This window comes from Pelophylax lessonae (genome assembly GCF_965119305.1).
Source record: "Pelophylax lessonae genome assembly, chromosome: 10".
In the NCBI taxonomy this organism is placed as follows: Eukaryota; Metazoa; Chordata; class Amphibia; order Anura; family Ranidae; genus Pelophylax; species Pelophylax lessonae.
The window spans coordinates 6040000-6059971 of NC_138777.1; the positions used below are offsets into that span (position 1 = coordinate 6040000).

A 19972-nucleotide genomic window follows, 5' to 3' on the forward strand; every position below is an offset into this window, starting at 1 on the left:
AGGAGGAGGAAGCATTTCCTCAGTGTCCCCTCCCCCAGTGATCAGATTGTACATTGTAACTTTGTAGAAGGAGGAGGAGGCATTTCCTCAGTCTCCTCTCCCCAGTGATCAGACTGTACATTGTAACTTTGTAACAAGTCACAAGTTGAGAGCCTGCAGCAGGGGATAATCTGTGTCAGACATTTGTGAACACTTCCTAGGCACTCTGTCATCTTTGAGCCGACATCCCAGTTCAGAAAGTGGATGGTGATGCCTGAACAAAGATGGTGCTGGCCAAAAGAAGATGAAGGCATTGTCATGGAGGGTAATGTGATCCTAGTGGGAGGAAATAACATTTCACACATGTGATGACACCACATAGAAGTAATGCTAGGAGGTCCATGCTGATGGTTTGATGTCTCTTCTCAGATGGAGTATTTCCTGAAGAAGCTGGCGGAGGCGATGGGCAGCGGCTGGCAGCAAGCTCTGTTTGAAGACTATAAAATTGGCCTCCACAATAAGCCGAGCGGTCTGTCCGCGTGGGAGCTCATCGATCTGATTGGAAGCGGGCAATTCAGCAAAGGCACCGACTTCACAACCGTGTCCATGGCCATCAACGAGGTCTTCCATGAGCTGGTGCAGGATGTCCTGAAACAGGTGAGAAGACCATCTACTCCGTACTTCTCTCCTCCGTACTTCTCTCCTCCGTACTTCTCTCCTCCGTACTTCTCTCCTCCGTACTTCTCTCCTCCGTACTTCTCTCCTCCGTACTTATCTCCTCCGTACTTCTATCCTCCGAACTTATCTCCTCCGTACTTCTCTCCTCCGTACTGATCTCCTCCGTACTTATCTCCTCCGTACTTCTCTATTCCGTACTTATCTCCTCTGCACTTCTCTCCTCCGTACTTCTCTCCTCCGTACTTCTCTCCTCCGTACTTCTCTCCTCCGTACTTCTCTCCTCCGAACTTATCTCCTCCGTACTTCTATCCTCCGAACTTATCTCCTCCGTACTTCTCTCCTCCGTACTGATCTCCTCCATACTTATCTCCTCCGTACTTCTCTATTCCGTACTTATCTCCTCTGCACTTCTCTCCTCCGTACTTCTCTCCTCCGTAATTATCTCCTCCGTAATTATCTCCTCTGTACTTATCTCCTCCCTACTTATCTCCTCCGTACTTCTCTCCTCCGTAATTATTTCCTCTGTACTTATCTCCTCTGTACTTATCTCCTCCGTACTTCTCTCCTCCGTACTTCTCTCCTCCGTACTTCTCTCCTCCGTACTTATCTCCTCTGTACTTCTCTCCTCCGTACTTATCTCCTGTGTACTTCTCTCCTCTGTACTTATCTCCTCTGTACTTCTCTCCTCCGTACTTATCTCCTCCGTACTTATCTCCTGTGTACTTCTCTCCTGTGTACTTCTCTCCTCCGTACTTATCTCCTGTGTACTTCTCTCCTCCGTACTTATCTCCTGTGTACTTCTCTCCTCCGTACTTATCTCCTCTGTACTTCTCTCCTCCGTACTTATCTCCTCCTTACTTCTCTCCTCTGTACTTCTCTCCTCCGTACTTATCTCCTCCGTACTTCTCTCCTCCGTACCTCTCTCCTCCGTACTTCTCTCCTCCGTACTGATCTCCTCCGTACTTCTCTCCTCCGTAATTATCTCCTCTGTACTTCTCTCCTCCGTTCTTATCTCCTTCGTACTTATCTCCTCTGTACTTCTCTCCTCCGTACTTCTCTCCTCCGTACTTATCTCCTCCGTACTTATCTCCTGTGTACTTCTCTCCTCCGTACTTATCTCCTCTGTACTTCTCTCCTCCGTACTTATCTCCTCCTTACTTCTCTCCTCTGTACTTCTCTCCTCCGTACTTCTCTCCTCCGTACTTCTCTCCTCCGTACTTCACTCCTCCGTACTTCTCTCCTCTGTACTTCTTTCCTCTGTACTTCTCTCCTCCGTTCTTATCTCCTTCGTACTTATCTCCTCCGTACTTTTCTCCTCTGTACTTCTCTCCTCCGTACTTCTCTCCTCCGTACTTATCTCCTCTGTACTTCTCTCCTCCGTACTTATCTCCTCTGTACTTCTCTCCTCCGTACTTCTCTCCTCCGTACTTCTCTCCTCCGTACTTATCTCCTCTGTACTTCTCTCCTCCGTACTTATCTCCTCTGTACTTCTCTCCTCCGTACTTCTCTCCTCCGTACTTCTCTCCTCCGTACTTCTCTCCTCCGTACTTCTCTCCTCCGTACTTATCTCCTCTGTACTTCTCTCCTCCGTACTTATCTCCTGTGTACTTCTCTCCTCTGTACTTATCTCCTCTGTACTTCTCTCCTCCGTACTTATCTCCTGTGTACTTCTCTCCTCCGTACTTATCTCCTGTGTACTTCTCTCCTCCGTACTTCTCTCCTCCGTACTTCTCTCCTCCGTACTGATCTCCTCCGTACTTATCTCCTCCTTACTTCTCTCCTCTGTACTTCTCTCCTCCGTACTTATCTCCTCCGTACTTCTCTCCTCCGTACTTCTCTCCTCCGTACTTCTCTCCTCCGTACTGATCTCCTCCGTACTTATCTCCTCCGTACTTCTCTCCTCTGTACTTCTCTCCTCCGTACTTCTCTCCTCCGTACTTATCTCCTCTGTACTTCTCTCCTCCGTACTTCTCTCCTCTGTACTTCTTTCCTCTGTACTTCTCTCCTCCGTTCTTATCTCCTTCGTACTTATCTCCTCCGTACTTCTCTCCTCTGTACTTCTCTCCTCCGTACTTCTCTCCTCCGTACTTCTCTCCTCCGTACTTCACTCCTCCGTACTTCTCTCCTCCGTACTTCTCTCCTCCGTACTTATCTCCTCCGTACTTCTCTCCTCCGTACTTCACTCCTCCTTACTTCTCTCCTCCGTACTTCACTCCTCCGTACTTCTCTCCTCCGTACTTCTCTCCTCCGTACTTCTCTCCTCCGTACTTATCTCCTCTGTACTTCTCTCCTCCGTACTTATCTCCTCTGTACTTCTCTCATCTGTACTTCTCTCCTCCGTACTTCTCTCCTCCGTACTTCTCTCCTCCGTACTTCTCTCCTCCGTACTTCTCTCCTCTGTACTTATCTCCTCTGTACTTCTCTCCTCCGTACTTATCTCCTGTGTACTTCTCTCCTCCGTACTTATCTCCTGTGTACTTCTCTCCTCCGTACTTCTCTCCTCCGTACTTCTCTCCTCCGTACTGATCTCCTCCGTACTTATCTCCTCCTTACTTCTCTCCTCTGTACTTCTCTCCTCCGTACTTATCTCCTCCGTACTTCTCTCCTCCGTACTTCTCTCCTCCGTACTTCTCTCCTCCGTACTGATCTCCTCCGTACTTATCTCCTCCGTACTTCTCTCCTCTGTACTTCTCTCCTCCGTACTTCTCTCCTCCGTACTTATCTCCTCTGTACTTCTCTCCTCCGTACTTCTCTCCTCTGTACTTCTTTCCTCTGTACTTCTCTCCTCCGTTCTTATCTCCTTCGTACTTATCTCCTCCGTACTTCTCTCCTCTGTACTTCTCTTCTCCGTACTTCTCTCCTCCGTACTTCACTCCTCCGTACTTCTCTCCTCCGTACTTCTCTTCTCCGTACTTCTCTCCTCCGTACTTCTCTCCTCCGTACTTCTCTCCTCCGTACTTCTCTCCTCCGTACTTCTCTCCTCCGTACTTCTCTCCTCCGTACTTCTCTCCTCTTTTCTGGAATTTCTAGTTTTGTCCATTCTACATTTATTATCCGGTTCTGTAAGTCTGTAATCCATTGTGTTTGTCCCCGCAGGGCTATCTGTGGAAGAAGGGCCACAAGAGGAAAAACTGGACGGAGCGCTGGTTCGTCCTCAAACCCAACGTCCTGTCCTATTATGTCAGCGAGGACTTAAAGGACAAAAAGGGAGACGTCATCCTGGATTCAAACTGCTGCGTCGAGGTAATAATTCCGCCATCTTTTCTTTTACAGCAGAGAAGAAAAATAGGGAAGGCGTGGACAGAAAAAAGAAAATATCACACATTTGGCTTGAGTTATGCTTTAACCCCTTCTGGATATCCAGGGCCAGCCTTTGGGGTGTGCGAGCTGTGCGACCGCACGGGGCGCCATGGGCAACAGGGGCGCCGTGCGGCCATCACAACCCGCAGACTGTGAGTTGCAGACAGTTAGTTACTCACATCAGTGGAGTCCGAACGAGTCATACCAGCAGGCGCTGCCAGGTCCCCCTGCCCTGGGACTGGGTGAAGACAGAGCATCGCATCGGATCGGCACCTGAAAAAAAAAAAAATGTCTGCTGCCGTCTCCCGAAAGGCACACTGCGCAGGCGCCGCTGCTCAGGAAAACCCGAACACGCTCGGCTATTCTCGGGCAGACGGCGCATGCGCAGTGGCGTCTAAGCGCCGGGAGGCGCCATTTTTAAATGCAAAGCCACCGTCCACAGAACGGTAAGTGTCACTGCTGTGTGTATCTACTTTTTAAGACAAATTAGGCTAAATACTTTCTATTTTATTGACAATGAAGGGGAGGATATAAGGGACTTAAGTGTCTTAACATAAGGAAAAAAAAAAAAAAAGAAGTAAAATACAATAAATTAATACATAAAAATAATATGTTTACTACATAATTGCATTGGTAATGGCAGTCACATACATGTATGTAATGTATACATGTATGTACTGTAATGTATGTATGTAATGTATGTAATGTATGTATGCATGTAATGTAATGTATGTATGTAATGTATGTATGCATGTAATGTAATGTATGTAATGTATACATGTATGTAATGTAATGTATGTATGCATGTAATGTAATGTATGTATGTAATGTATGTAATGTATGTATGCATGTAATGTAATGTATGTATGTAATGTATTTATGCATGTAATGTAATGTATGTAATGTATGTAATGTATACATGTATGTAATGTAATGTATGTATGTAATGTATGTAATGTATGTATGCATGTAATGTAATGTATGTATGTAATGTATGTAATGTATGTATGCATGTAATGTAATGTATGTATGTAATGTATGTATGCATGTAATGTAATGTATGTAATGTATGTAATGTATACATGTATGTAATGTAATGTATGTATGTAATGTATGTATGCATGTAATGTAATGTATGTAATGTATGTAATGTATACATGTATGTAATGTAATGTATGTATGCATGTAATGTAATGTATGTATGTAATGTATGTAATGTATGTATGCATGTAATGTAATGTATGTAATGTATGTAATGTATACATGTATGTAATGTAATGTATGTATGCATGTAATGTAATGTATGTATGTAATGTATGTAATGTATGTATGCATGTAATGTAATGTATGTATGTAATGTATTTATGCATGTAATGTAATGTATGTAAGGTATACATGTATGTAATGTAATGTATGTAATGTATGTAATGTATGTATGCATGTAATGTAATGTATGTATGTAATGTATGTAATGTATGTATGCATGTAATGTAATGTATGTATGTAATGTATGTATGCATGTAATGTATGTAATGTATACATGTATGTAATGTAATGTATGTATGTAATGTATGTATGCATGTAATGTAATGTATGTAATGTATGCATGTAATGTAATGTATGTAATGCATGTATGTAATGTAATGTATGTAATGCATGTATGTATGCAATGTATACATGTATGTTTAGGTGACCAGGGGGCGAGAGGTGAAGATGGGCGGGGGGGGGGGGGCACAGGATTAGCTTGCACAGGGCGCCTGAACACCTAAGGCCGGCCCTGTGGATATCTATCTATCTATCTATGAAAAATATTAATAATAATAAGACAGAGCATTTAACCCTTTTCTATTTTACTGAAAATAAAAATATTTTGTTGCAGTTTGTGTCCCCAATGCAGATTTCCCAGCTCTTCCTGACACTTCCTGTCTCCATAGCAGGGAAATCTCCCCAGCAGGGGTACAGACTGCAAATTTAAGTATATAATGACAGGAGTTCTTATATATCAATATGTTTATTTATATTCGGTATTCGTGTATTTATTCTTGGAAAAAAAAAAAAAAGTTGCAAAATGTAGCAGAACTCCTGAATTCCGCTTCCCCAGGCTGTAACTTTATCACAAATGCATTTTCAGCATCATTTTTATTGGCTTTGGCGCCCTCTTATGGTCATTCCAAAAAATGACATTGGTTAAAAATGTTACAGAATCTAAAATAGAATTTAACCAGTTCTGGAGCGGAAGGTTTTACCCCCTTAACCACTTAAGCCCCGGAAGATTTGGCTGCTCAAAGACCAGGCCCTATTTCGCGATTCGGCACTGCATGACTTTAATGGACAATTGCGCGGTCGTGCGACGCTGTACCCAAATTAAATTGATGTATTTTTTCCCCACAAATAGAGATTTCTTTTGGTGGTATTTGATCACCTGTGCGATTTTTATTTTTTGCGCTATAAACAAAAAAAGAGCGACAATTCTGAAAAAATAACAATATTTTTCACATTTTTTTATATGAAATTCTCAAAAAAAAAAAAAGTAAAAATCTAAATTTTTTATCATTTTAGGCCAATTTGTTTTCTGCTACATATTTTTGGTAAAAAAAAATTGCAATAAGCGTATTTTGATTGGTTTGCGCAAAAGTTATTGCGTTTACTAACTACGGGAAAGATTTATGTCATTTTTATTTTTTTTTTAACGAGTAATGGCGGTGATCTGAAATTTTTTTTGTGGGACTGTGACATTGCGGCGGACAGATCGGACCCCTAACTGACATTTTTGACACTTTTGGGGGTACCAGTGACATTACTACAGTAATCAGTGCTAAAAATATGCACTGTCACTGTACTAATGACAGTGGCAGGGAAGGGGTTAACACAGGGATTATCAAGGGGTTAAGTGTGAGCCTAGGGGAGTGTTGTGAAATGACCATAGAGACCTGTGATCCTATATAGAAGGATCATTTCAGAGGTAACAACGGTCTGCTGTGTTTACAACAGCTGACCGTCATTCTCTCTCAGCAGGGAGCGATCGCGGGCAATCAGTGTCGCTGGTCCTGTAGATCAGCATCCCCGCTGTCTAGTTGTGCGGGCGCGTGCCACCAGAGGTGCATGTGCTCGCCCCTCAGGACCACTTCTGTGAACCGCTGTACAGGTACGGCGATTTGTGCTGCCGAGCCAGCCTGCCGCAGTATATATGCGGCGTGTGATTGGCAAGCAGTTCAGGTTACACTGAGGAATTGTTAAAGGAATATTTCTAACACATAATTCATGTGTTAGAATGGCCTAGTCACAGTCAAGACCTAAATCCCATCGAGAATCTGTAGCAAGACTTGAAAATTGCTGTTCACGGACGCTCTCCATCCAATCTGACTGAGCTTGAGATATTCTGCAAAGAAGTATGGGACTACTGCAACCCTATGTGTAGGGTAAAACTAACACTGCATATCACCCTGAACACACCATCCCCACTGTGAAACATGGTGGTGGCAGCATCATGTTGTGGGGATGCTTTTCTTCAGCTGGGACAGGGAAGCTGGTCCAAGTTGATGGGAAGATGGATGGAGCCAAATACAGGGCAATCTTAGAAGAAAAGACTTGAGACTGGGGCGGAGGTTCACCTTCCAGCAGGACAACGACCCGAAACATCCAGCCAGACCTACAATGGAATGGTTTACATCAAAGCATATTCATGTGTTAGAATGGCCCAGTCACAGTCCAGACCTAAATCACATTGAGAATCTGTGGCAAGACTTGAAAATTGCTGCTCACAGACGCTCTCCATCCAATCTGACAGATCTTGAGATATTCTGCAAAGAAGAATGGGCAGAAATGTCCTCTCTAGATGTACAAAGCTGGTAGAGACATCCCCAAAAAGACTTGCAGCTGTAATTGCAGGGAAAGGCGGTTCTACAAAGTATTGACTCCGGGGGGTGAATACAAATGCAGCCACACTTTTCACAGATTTATTTGTATCATTTATAATTTTCCTTCCACTTCACAATTATGGCCACTTTGTGTCGGTCTATCACATAAAATCCCAATAAAATACATTTACATTTTTGGTTATAACATGAGAAAATGTGGGAAATTTCACGGGGTGTGAATACTTTTTCAAGGCGCTGTATATCTGACTGTAACATTCCTTTTTTTGTTTTTAGTCTTTACCAGATAGAGATGGGAAGAAGTGCCTTTTCCTTGTGAAATGCGTAGATAAAAGCTATGAGATCAGCGCCTCTGATAAAAAGAAGAAACAGGAGTGGATTCAGGGTGAGTTGATTTGATTTATGAAGGTGCCGGTGTGTAGTTCCCAAGATGACAATAGGTGCCCGTGTGCCTGCACTGACCTGTATTGAGAAATTTTGGGGCAGCATATAAAGGTTTTACACGCGAAAACCCCATATTATAAATAATCTCCATGCACCCAAGCCTTATATTTTTTGTCTTCTAAAAGTTGAAGGCATCTGTAACAGAACCGCGACCCACACTGTGCTTCTGGGGTTCCGTCAGAACACCGCTTCCTCCAGTCTGAAAGATATCAGATATTACAGCCGCCCCCCGATACAAAGCTAGCCTGAACTTAGCTTGTATAGAACTGGAACCAATAACAACAACTTTTATTGAACAGACTCACACACAATATATACCACACAGGAGGACATCCTCCTCCTGATCAGATTACCCCACCAGATCAGGTGCTTGATTACATTATCATATGCAGGTGAAATTGAGTACAGAAATATAATTAACATATCTAAGGAACAACCAACACAAACAGTATTCTACTCTCCCCTCAGCAACTAACAGATGACAGTGATTTAATTAACCACTTCTGGACCGGAAGGATTTACCCCCTTAATGACCAGGCCATTTTTTGTGATTCAGCACTGCGTTACTTTAACTGACAATTACACGGTCGTGTGATGCTGTACCCAAATAAAATTGATGTCCTTTTTTTCCCCACACAAATAAAGCTTTCTTTTGGTGGTATTTGATAATAGTAATTACCGTGATCAAAATTGATTCCTAAAAATACATAACCAATAAATAATTAACTTATACCCAGTGATGAAATACATTTAAAAAGTGCATCATAAATAATACATGTGTGCCAATCCAAAACGTCCATAGAAAAGTGATCCATAAAGTTCAGAAAGGTGAGAAATGGATCGACCAGAACTCCTTCCCTGTGGATGATATGAAGTATAAAATAACGCCCCCCCCCTCCCCCCGTGCTATTAGAGGAATGAATGAATTGCCAACTCACCAGATGCAGTTGATCTCACTTGCTATATAGCAATAAGATCAAATCAAGCTTGTGTGGTCACCTTGACCAGGAAAAGAAATCTCCACAGAAAGATCCTGCTGCTTCTTGAGTTAATTGCTCCAAATCCATGTCAGTCATGTAGAAACAAAAAGGAGATCGGGCTCCACATAGTGCATTATCTTAAAAACTTTTATTGCCCAAATCACGGGCTGAGGATTAAGATACTAACCACTCGTAGTCTCTGAGCGGTTCCCTGCAAGTCTGTCGGAAATGGCGAGGTTGTGTGTAGGGCGCAGCGAGCGACAGCGTGCGTTCCAACCTCGTTGTGTGACGTTACCACGTGCGTTCCAAACTTACGAGTTTCGTCATCAGAAGTGACGTCTTCAGAGATTCGTCATCACTGCTAATGACGAAACGCGTAAGGGTGGTAAGGTCAAACGACGAGGTTGGAACGCATGCTGTCGCTCGCTGCAAGTAAGATCAACTGCATCTGGTGAGTTGGCAATTTATCCAGGATCTTTCTGTGGAGATTTCTTTTCCTGGTCAAGGTGACCACACAAGCTTGATTTGATCTTATTGTTGTATAGCAAGTGAGATCAACTGCATCTGGTGAGTTGGCAATTCATTCATTCCTCTGATAGCACAGGGAGGGGGGGGGGGGGCTTTATTTTATACTTCATATCATCCACAGGGAAGGAGTCCTGGCGGATGGTCAATCCATTTCTCACCTTTCTGAACTATTTGAAACGCTTTTCTATGGACATTTTGGATTGGCACACATGTATTATTTATGATGCACTTTTTCAAATGTATTTAATTACTGGGTATAAGTTCATTATTTTTTGGTTATGAATTCTAGGAATACATTTTGATCACGGTTATTACTATTAACATATTTCTATCTTGTCTGCCTACCTTTAAGACCCGCATTGTGTTCCTCCACAGCCATCCAGACGGTGGTGAACCTACGGAAGATGGGGATCCCTTCACCACACAAGGACGCGCGCCAGAAACGAAAAGCGATTCGGCAGAAGCTACAGGCGGAGCAGGAGGAGCTGCAGCAGAAGATGAAAGACCTCCAGATGTCAAACGAGACAAAGCAGCAGGAGCTAGAGATGATGAGGACGGTGAGGGTGGGAGAAGGATAACCGGTGACTTATGCCGGGGGGGGAGGGAGAAGTAATTTGCAGATTTAAAAAAATATATATCTTTTTCCTCAATGGTATCTGATTATTTTAAAGCAGATGTAAAAACCCAACCTCCTTGGGTTATGCTATCGGTTGCAGATCCGAATAGCAGAATTTACTCCCTGAAGAAGGGTGAGTCCCTGTTCCCCTGAAACGCGTTGGCTTTAACATGTTCTGCTACCAATAAAACTACGATCTTTTGATCCAAGTGGGATTCTTATTGCTGATTTTTGGCGCTCCTTTAACCAACTACCACTAAAAACTAATGTCCTTTTAAAGGCTTTCCAGTTTTTTTTTTTAAATCTGAAGCTTTCATCAGTATCTCAAGGCCAATATAAAAATCCACTTGGTATACAGACGTAACAATGCAGGCTCAAAAATACCAGACCTTTATTGTCCTTATACATAAATTACCAGTTGATCCTGCCAGTTCCTTGCCATTCACACAGTTTCCAGCAGAGGGCGGTAAAACACTGAAAATGCCTAGTGCTGGCCAACAATAAAAAAGCTCCTCCTAGATTTACTCTAGATTGGTGGTTGTCAACCTTCTTGACCAACATCACCAAAGAGCCACACATAAAATTCAGGGAATATTTAGTGTCAGAGACAGCAGGAAGACAACGAGATGTAGTCAAAGACTTTTAGCATGATACAAGAAATTATCAGAGACTGTGGACTTTATACAGGAGATGGTCAGAGACTGTGGACTTTATACACGAGATGGTGAGAGCCAATGACTTTATACACGAGATGGTGAGAGCCAATGACTTTATACAGGAGATGGTCAGAGATTATAGACTTTATACAGGAGATAGTCAGAGACTATAGACTTTATACAGGAGATGGTCAGAGACTATGGACTTCATACTGGAGATGGTCAGAGACTATGGACTTTATACTGGAGATGGTCAGAGACTATAGATTTTATACAGGAGTTGGTCAGAGACTACGGACTTTATACGGGAGTTGCTCAGAGAACATGGACTTTATACAGGAGATGGTCAGAGATTATGGACTTTATACAGGAGATGGTCACAGACTATAGACTTTATAAAGGAGATGGTTAGAGACTATAGATGTTATACAGGAGATGGTCAGAGACTATGGACTTTATACAGGAGTTGGTCAGAGACTATGGACATTATACAGGAGATGGTCTGAGATTTTTGGACATTATACAGGAGATGGTCTGAGATTTTTAGACATTATACAGTAGATGGTTCGAGATTATAGACATTATACAGGAGATGGTCAGAGACTATAGAATTTATACAGGAGCTGGTCAGAGACTATGGACTTTATACTGGAGATGGTCAGAGACTATGGACTTTATACAGGAGTTGGTCAGAGACTATAGACTTTATACAGGAGATGGTCAGAGACTATAGACTTTATAAAGGAGATGGTCAGAGACTGTGGACATGATGCAGGAGATGGTCAGAGACTGTGAACATGGTACAAGAGATGGTCAGAGAATGTGGACATGACACAGGAGATGTTCAGAGACTGAAGAAATTATACAGTAGATGGTCAAAGACTGCAAACATGATGTAGAAGATGGTCAGAGACTGCAGACTTAAAACAAGAGTCTGTCAGAGACTATGAACTTTATGCAGGAGATGGCCAAATACTATGAAACCATAATAGAGCAGATGGCCAGAAACACCTGCAGACTTAAAACAAGAGGTGGCTAGAGACTGCAGACATAATACAGGAGATGGTCAGAGACTGTGTACATAATACAGGAAATGATCAGAGACTGTGGACATCATGCAGAAGATGGTCAGAGACTGTGGTCATGATACGGGAGATGGTGAGAGACTGTGTACATGATACAGAAGATGGTCAGAGACTATGCAAATAATAAAAGAGATGGTCAGAGACTGTAAACATGCCGTAGGAGATGGTCAGAGACTGTGGACATCATGCATAAGATGGTCAGAGACTGTGGTCATGATACGGGAGATGGTGAGATACTGTGTACATGATACAGAAGATGGTCAGGGACTATGCAAATAATAATAAAAGAGATGGCCAGAGACTGTAAACATGCCATAGGAGATGGTCAGAGACTGTGGACATCATGCATAAGATGGTCAGAGACTACAGAAGATGGTCAGAGACTGCAGAAGATGATCAGAGACTGCATAAGATGATGGTCAAAGACTGTGGACATGATGCAGAAGATGGTCAGAGACACCTGCAGACTTAAAACAAGATGTGACTAGAGACTGTGGACATAATACAGGAGATGGTCAGAGACTGCAGCCTTAACACAGGAGATGGTCAGAGATTGCGAACATGCTGTAGGAGACTTTCAGAGACTGGGAACATGCTATGCAGGTTGTTAGAGACTGGGGATGTGCTTCAGGAGACAGCCATAGACTGCAGACATGTTACAAGAGACTGCTAGTAATCATTGCTCTTCCAGTACAAAACGGTAATCAAAAATGAGTGTCTTCAGGGGCCCCAAGGGCCACACAAAAAGTGCCAGTTTGGGCACCAGGGCTCCAAATAATCATGGGAGGAGAGGGCTTCCTGTTATGAGGTCAATGCATATTTAATCCCCTCCCACCGACTGCATAGGATAAGGAGCAGTAAGAGGATTAGTGGTCACATGACCACACCAGAAAATAATAAAATCTGGTATTTAGCTGCAGGATTCTTTGTTATACTATCATATATCCAGGCTTAATCTCAGAGGATAAATTGTGCATTTTGAAGTATAAAGTATTGCCATCTACTTTAAAAAAAAAAAACAAACAAAAAAAAAACACTTATTATAATTATTTCTTATGATCATAAGCACCATCTAGTGGCCATAATGTGGTATTTTCATGAAATACCTCAATTAGGCAAATACTGCATGATGCCCACTAGATGGCTCTGATGATCATAGGAAATAAAAAAAAAAGTATATTGATTATTTTTCCTGCGGCTGTGCAAATGTTTGTCACATTCCTACTGCAGATTTGTTTTATAAATAGACCCCTAAATGTCATTCAGTTAGGGTTTACTTCTATTTTAGCTTACATAATATACATCATATACATATTCAATGTAAAGCTTGCTTGCTTCTATAATACAATATTATTATTTCTTTAGAATCTATGTGTGTTCTAGATCTGTGTTTTTTTTTTGGGCAGCAACTAATGGAAGCCGCTGCACGGGCCACACAAGAGGAGAAAAAACGCCACGAGACGCACATGGAGTTACAGGATCGCTTCAGAGAGGAGCTGGAACGGGAGCAAATGGTAATTATTGGAAGGTGCTTAGCCAAACGCCAAATTCTATAATATACTGTATGTTCCTGTCCACTAGAGCTGATGCAGTCACGTGGGCATACGACTTGAATTTACTCTATAATAAAAGCAGGCTACAATGAAGAAAAAAAAAAAATATAAAATAAATAAAAATAATAAAAAAATAAAGCACCTCTGTCATACCTGCATACACCAGAAAAAAAAAAAAAAAAGTGTGAGGCACTTGTAATACATGTACAGACTGCGCTTGCTCCACCATAAATTAATTAATAATACCACTTATATTTTAGTATATACTGAGAAAATGTCACTACAACCAATCTGTGTTGGAAATGAATATTAGTGACAATAACAAAATCATGACGCAGGAAATATTATTGCACAGAAAAGAAGCTATATATTTTTTTTTTGCACAAAATAATCTTTTGCACCATAATTGTCACTTTATGTTTATTTAGTACATGATTGATTATAACCATATCACAAAATATTTTTTATTTTTATTTTTGCACAAAATATTCCTTGCTTTATGGCTTTATTCTTATCACTAATATTAATTTCCAACACAGATTGGTTGTAGTGATATTTTCTCAGTATATACTAAAATAGAAGTGGTATTATTAATTCGTTTATGGTGAAGCAAGCGCAGTCTGTACATTTATTTCATCAATTGCAGAAGACATGTGCATAATGGAAAGATTTAATTTGTTTCGTTTTAGATAGATTCATTATATTACTCATTTTGTTTAGTTGATACGTTTCTGAATTTATTTAGTTTAGTTTACATTTTTTAATTTATTAATTTTAGAATTCCAGATTTATACAACGTTTCAAAATCGGATCGGTCGAAAAATGATTGACTGATTTGAATTCTGTGTGAAGAATAGCTGGTTGTTAAGCATTGGCCTGTGAAGCTGGCCACCATGTCCCTAACAACCGATAACTCATCAGCTGTCAGCGGGCTTCCCTACTGACAGCTGAAATTTAAACAAAAGAATGCCGGCAATTAAATTTGATTCATTTTGGCTAGATTCATTATATTACTAATTTTGTTTAGTTGAATAGTTTCGGAATTTTTTTAGTTTGGGTTAAGTTTAGTTTACATTTTTAAAATGTATTAATTTTTGAATTCCAGATTTATATAACTTTTCAAAATCGGATCGGTCAAAAAATGATTGACCAATTCGAATTCTGCGTGAAGAATAGCTGGTTGTTAAGCATTGGCCTGGGAAGCTGGCCACAATGTCCTTAACAACCGATAACTCATCAGCTGTCAGCGGGCTTCCCCACTGACAGCTGAAATTTAAACAAAAGAATGCTGGCATCTAAAAATTCATTATACAAGTTCTCTGTTTTGTAGGACGTCAAAACAGAGAATCCTGATGTACTAACACATCTTTTGCTGTTTTATTTATGACTTGCTTAACCGGTTGCCGACCGCATCTAAAAATTCAGAAAAATACAGCGTGGGGTCCCCCCCCCAAAATCCACACCAGACCCTTATCCAAGCATGCAGCCAAGCAGGACAGAAAGGGGGCGGGGGGATAAGCGAGTTCCTCCCCGAACCAATTCAGGCCACATGCCCTTAACATGGGCCCCCTCCAACTGAAAAGCACCTTATCCCCATGTTGATTGTGCTTTTTACTGTGATTGGCTGTGGCTACTAGTGTAGGAACAGTGATCAACGGTCCTACATAGTAGAACCATATGATCACTGTTTCTACACAGGGGAGAATGATAGGCGGCTTGTTTACATCAGCAGCCTGACTTTCTCCCTCTGCACCAACGATCGGCGAGTGACCGGCGGACATCAGATCCGCCGGTCACACGCACTGACTTCCCTGTGAACGAGCCGCGGCGGGCGCGCGCCTCCGGGGGCGCGCACTCGCCCGCTATTGGCTCACAAGGAAGTGACAGGCAAGTGACGCACCGGTACGTCACTTTGCCTGGCCGGGGCTGACCGCCGCAGTATATGGTCGTGCGGCGGTCGGCAACCGGTTAAGCAAGTCATAAATAAAACAGCAAAAGATGTGTTAGTACATCAGGATGTTCTACAAAACAGAGAACTTGAATAATGAATCCAAAATATATCATAAGGCATTATTATCGTATTGACTTTCCATCCAAAGTTTCCATGTGGCATCAAACAACTTACATGAAGAGTTTTTATTAGAGTACATTTCACATTGGGAATAGTCACAAAAACTTCTCTCCCGGTGGTATCTAACACCATATCAACTTTCCAAATTTTCCAAATCCCAATCGCACCTTTGTTGGAGAGAATGCGGCCAAACTGGGAACCTTCTCCATATATTTTGGTCCTGTGAAAGCCTCGCCAGCTACTGGAAGAAAATCTTCTCTATTATATCTAAGGTCACAGGGATCCTGACGAAACCCGACCCTGCCTTAGCTGTTTTTATTTTTAAAATAGTATCTATTACAACTGCTGTATTTTGACAGCAACTGTTGGCTGTCATTTTGACAGTCGGTAATTGCCAACATGCAAGTGTGAGGGGAGAGTGACAGTGGGGCAGAAGGACAGCTTAAACTACACACAGTTTGCGTACATCATTTTTTTGGGCTTGTGTAGCATACCCAGTGTCCCTTACATGTTATAATTCTTATTGAATACATAGCAGGTAGTCTTTTCTCAGCTTTTCCCTAGCCTGAAATGGCTCATGATGTTGATCAGCTGGTTGCAATTAGTTAACACTTATCTATTATTTGTATATCCAAAGATTCGGCAAGAAATGGAAGAACAGGTAGCACAGAAGTCCTCAGAATTAGAGCAGTATTTGAAGAGGGTGCGAGAGCTGGAACAAATGTACCATCGCCTGCAGGAGGCGCTAGATGATGAGAAACAAGCCCGCCTTGAAGAGGAGAGTGCGCGGCTCTTACAGGCCAGGTGAGGGAGCTGTCTACACAAAAAAGAATGGAAGCGTGTATAATCCTTAACAATGAGCATCTCTCATTTCGCCTTTGTTCTGTTTTATGCACCATTTAAAGCATTTTGTTTTATTTAAATTTTAAAAAAAAAATACCCGCTGACCATACCATGCCAGAATTCCCCAAACACCCCAAAAGCTTGTCCAAAAGATCTGACAGTTAGTGCAAGTTGTTTTGATGGAAGTGCATTAATATGGCTACAATCGTCTGAAGCATGATGGAAGGCAGTACAGTTACAAGGGAAGATGGGTTTTCAGGGTGGACAGAGTTGGAGATAGTTGGACTGATTGGGGTAGAGTGTACCATAGGATGGAAGAGACTCAGGAGAAGTCCTGGAAGTAAGCATGGAGAAGAAGGTGACAAGTGAGCTAGAGAACAGGACATCTTAGGAGAAGCAAAGAGGTCAGTTTGGGTGTTATTCTGAGATAGGGTTAGTGATGTAACTTGGAGCAGATTTGTTGGTGGCTTTGTATATTGTTCTTAGGATTCTGAATTATGTATTTTGGGTTAGCAGAACTCTGTGGAAGAATTGGCAGAGAGGGGTTAAGGAGACTGAAGGGGTGATGTGAGGAGAAGAGAGATTTTGTTGTCATTAGAGATCATAGAGATGGTATTGGAAGCAATTGGAGGTTATCAACTGACTATGGGAGGAGGTGTAGATAGAGAATAGAAGTGGCTTGAGGACAGAGCCTGGGGGACCCTTACAGGAAAAGGAAGAGGAGAGGAGAGGAGAAGGTAGAGTTGTAGGTTGTGAGCTGAGAATTAGAGAGATAGGTTTGGGTGTCATCTGGATAGATGGTAGTACAGTTACAAGAGAAGATGGTTAAAAGGGTTTTCAGGAATTGCCTAAACATGTAGATAGAGAATAGAAGCCATCCAAGGACAGAGCCTGGGGGACCCTTACAGGAAAAAGGAAGAGGAGAGGGGAAGGTAGAGTTGTAGTTTGTGAGCTGAGAATTAGAGAGATAGGTTTGGGTGTTGTCCGGATAGATGGTAGTACAGTTACAAGAGAAGATGGTTAAAAAGGTTTTCAGGAATTGCCTAAACGTGTATATAGGGAATAGAAGCCATCTGAGGACAGAGCCTTGGGGACCCCTATAGGAAGAGGAAGAGGAGAGGGGGAGGAAGAGTTGTAGGTTGCGAGCTGAGGAGTAGAGAGATAGGTTTGGGTGTCGTCAGCATAGAGATGTATTAAAAGCTATGAAAGGTTATCATCTGACCTAGGGAGGAGGTGTAGATAGCAAATAGAAGGTGTCCAAGGACAAAGGCTTGGGTAACCCTTACAGCAAAAGAATGAAGAGAGGAGGGGGATAAAGTTGTAGGTGACGTTAAAGGAGGGCTTAGATAGGCTGAAGGAGAACCAGGAAAGAACAGAGATTTTGAGTTCAAACACGTAGAGGTTTTTGAGGAGGAGCAGGTGGCCAACTGTATCAAAGACAGCAGAAAGGTCTAAATGTATGAGTATGGCCTTTGGTTTAGTTTAAGAATTTATGCCTTACAATTGTAATTATATGGTTACCATCTCAAACATGATGGAAGGTAGTTCAGTTATAAGAGAAGATGGTTAGAAGGGGTTTCAGGGATCACCTAAAAGTGTAGCTAGAGTATAGAAGCGGTTCGAGGACAGAGCCCTGGGGACTCCTATAGGAAGAGGAGAGGGGAAGGTAGAGTTGTAGGCTGTGAGCTGAGAAGTAGAGCGATAGGGTTGGATGTGGTCAGCATAGAGATGGTAGCTAAGAAACGTTATCAACTGACCAAGGGAGGAGGTGTACATAAAGAGTAGAAGTTATCCTAGGACAGAGCCTTGGGGGACCTCTACAGAAGAAGGATGAAGAGAGGAGGGGATAAAGTTGTAGGTGACACTGAAGGAGTGCTTAGATAGGCTAGAGGAGAACCAGGAAAGAACAGAGATTTTGAGGTCAAAGAAGTAGTTTTTCGAGAGGGAACAGGTGGCCAGCTGTATCAAAGACAGCAAAAAGCTCTGATAGTATGAGCATGGCCGTTAGTTTACTGCAAGAATTAGGGCCTGCTTTGATGTGAATTTTTATTAAATTCTGGTCAAATTGGTATAAGAAAGCCAAGGCTTGCTTCCGTAAGGTTTGGCCTGAATGTTCATTAAAGACAAAGTTTGTATGGTAGGGCATTTCAGTGTATAGGGTGAGAGACAAAGTTAGTATGGGGGGTGGGGGGGGCATGTGTATGTATTGGGGGGGGGGATATGTCTGTCTACTTCTGGATGACAAACTGCAAACTGCAATTTGTTAAAAGTTGGGCTGAACAGACCTGAGTATTTTCATGTCCTAGCTGACTTTGTGCTTGCGTAATTTCCAGACTCCTGGAACAGGAAGCAGCCAAGCGAGCCATGCTGGAGAAACTCCACCGGGAGCAGGAGATTGCTATCAAGATGACGGAAGCTGAGAAGAGGGAACTGGAAACTATCCGGGAGATGAAAGATATAGCACTACAGGAGGCTATGCAACAGCTGGAGCAGCTGGAGAAGGAGCGGATAGAGGCCCTGGAGCAATACCAGGTGACTGGGAGCCATCCAATGTAGATGTGGACTTGTCAACCTAGGGCAATTAAGGATCCATTGAAGATTCCATTCTGAGTCACAACATCCCTAAACTTGTTGATGAAGTTCAGGGCTTGTTTCTGTGTTTTCTAATGACTTATGTTTAAGGTTGCCCCAAGTTAAAAAGGAGGTTAAGCCATTTTTTTTTTAGTTTCAGGTGCAGTAGGGAAGGGTTTGAGCCTCTGCCAGGTTATACTACTGTCTGTTACCTTATGAGACATTTCCCTTTACTTCCTGTCCCAGTAGTCACATGGGAAATGAGGGGAAATTGCCCCCATGCAGCCATATTAACCAATAAGATCTGGCAGAGGTGTCAACCATTCTTTGCAATATAAAACACTAAATAAAAGTGTTTACCAGACTTGTAGCATTATGAAATCTCAGGAATAAATATCTTTTAAATGTTTTCTGATTTTAGCTCACCATTTTATAAATGTATTTTATTTGGAATTTATAATGCCAATTTAAAACTAAATTTCACATTTATTTTTCTCCTTTACAGCAAATTAAAGATAATCTAGAAGTTGCAACGAGTAAGACCAGGAGCTGGAAGGACAAAGTGGCGCAACATGAAGGCTTAATCCGACTAATACAGCCAGGTATGGAATAACTGCTGTGCTACAATGTGGCAGGAAAAAGACATTTATTTTATTCATTTATACAGAAAAATAAATTTTCATAGTATTTAGAACCATGTTAGTCTCTTACACTCTAATGTCCCTCCCACAGCCACACACTATATTTATTATTATACATTAATATAACTCTGAAATATACCGCAGCGCTGTAC

At 42.0% G+C, this 19972-nt stretch overlaps 1 protein-coding gene across 1 annotated transcript in view; it reads left to right on the top strand.

Annotated features, from left to right (window-relative positions):
• The window catches only part of SWAP70 (switching B cell complex subunit SWAP70), a 120777-nt gene that overhangs the window by 96740 nt on the left and 4065 nt on the right, over nt 1-19972 (top strand). Inside the window, exons 4-11 of the mRNA XM_082270753.1 lie at nt 409-636; nt 3754-3900; nt 8109-8217; nt 10160-10341; nt 13548-13655; nt 16403-16569; nt 18942-19140; nt 19685-19781. Coding sequence (XP_082126879.1) covers nt 409-636; nt 3754-3900; nt 8109-8217; nt 10160-10341; nt 13548-13655; nt 16403-16569; nt 18942-19140; nt 19685-19781 — 1237 coding nt within the window. The remainder of the gene's footprint in view (nt 1-408; nt 637-3753; nt 3901-8108; nt 8218-10159; nt 10342-13547; nt 13656-16402; nt 16570-18941; nt 19141-19684; nt 19782-19972) is intronic.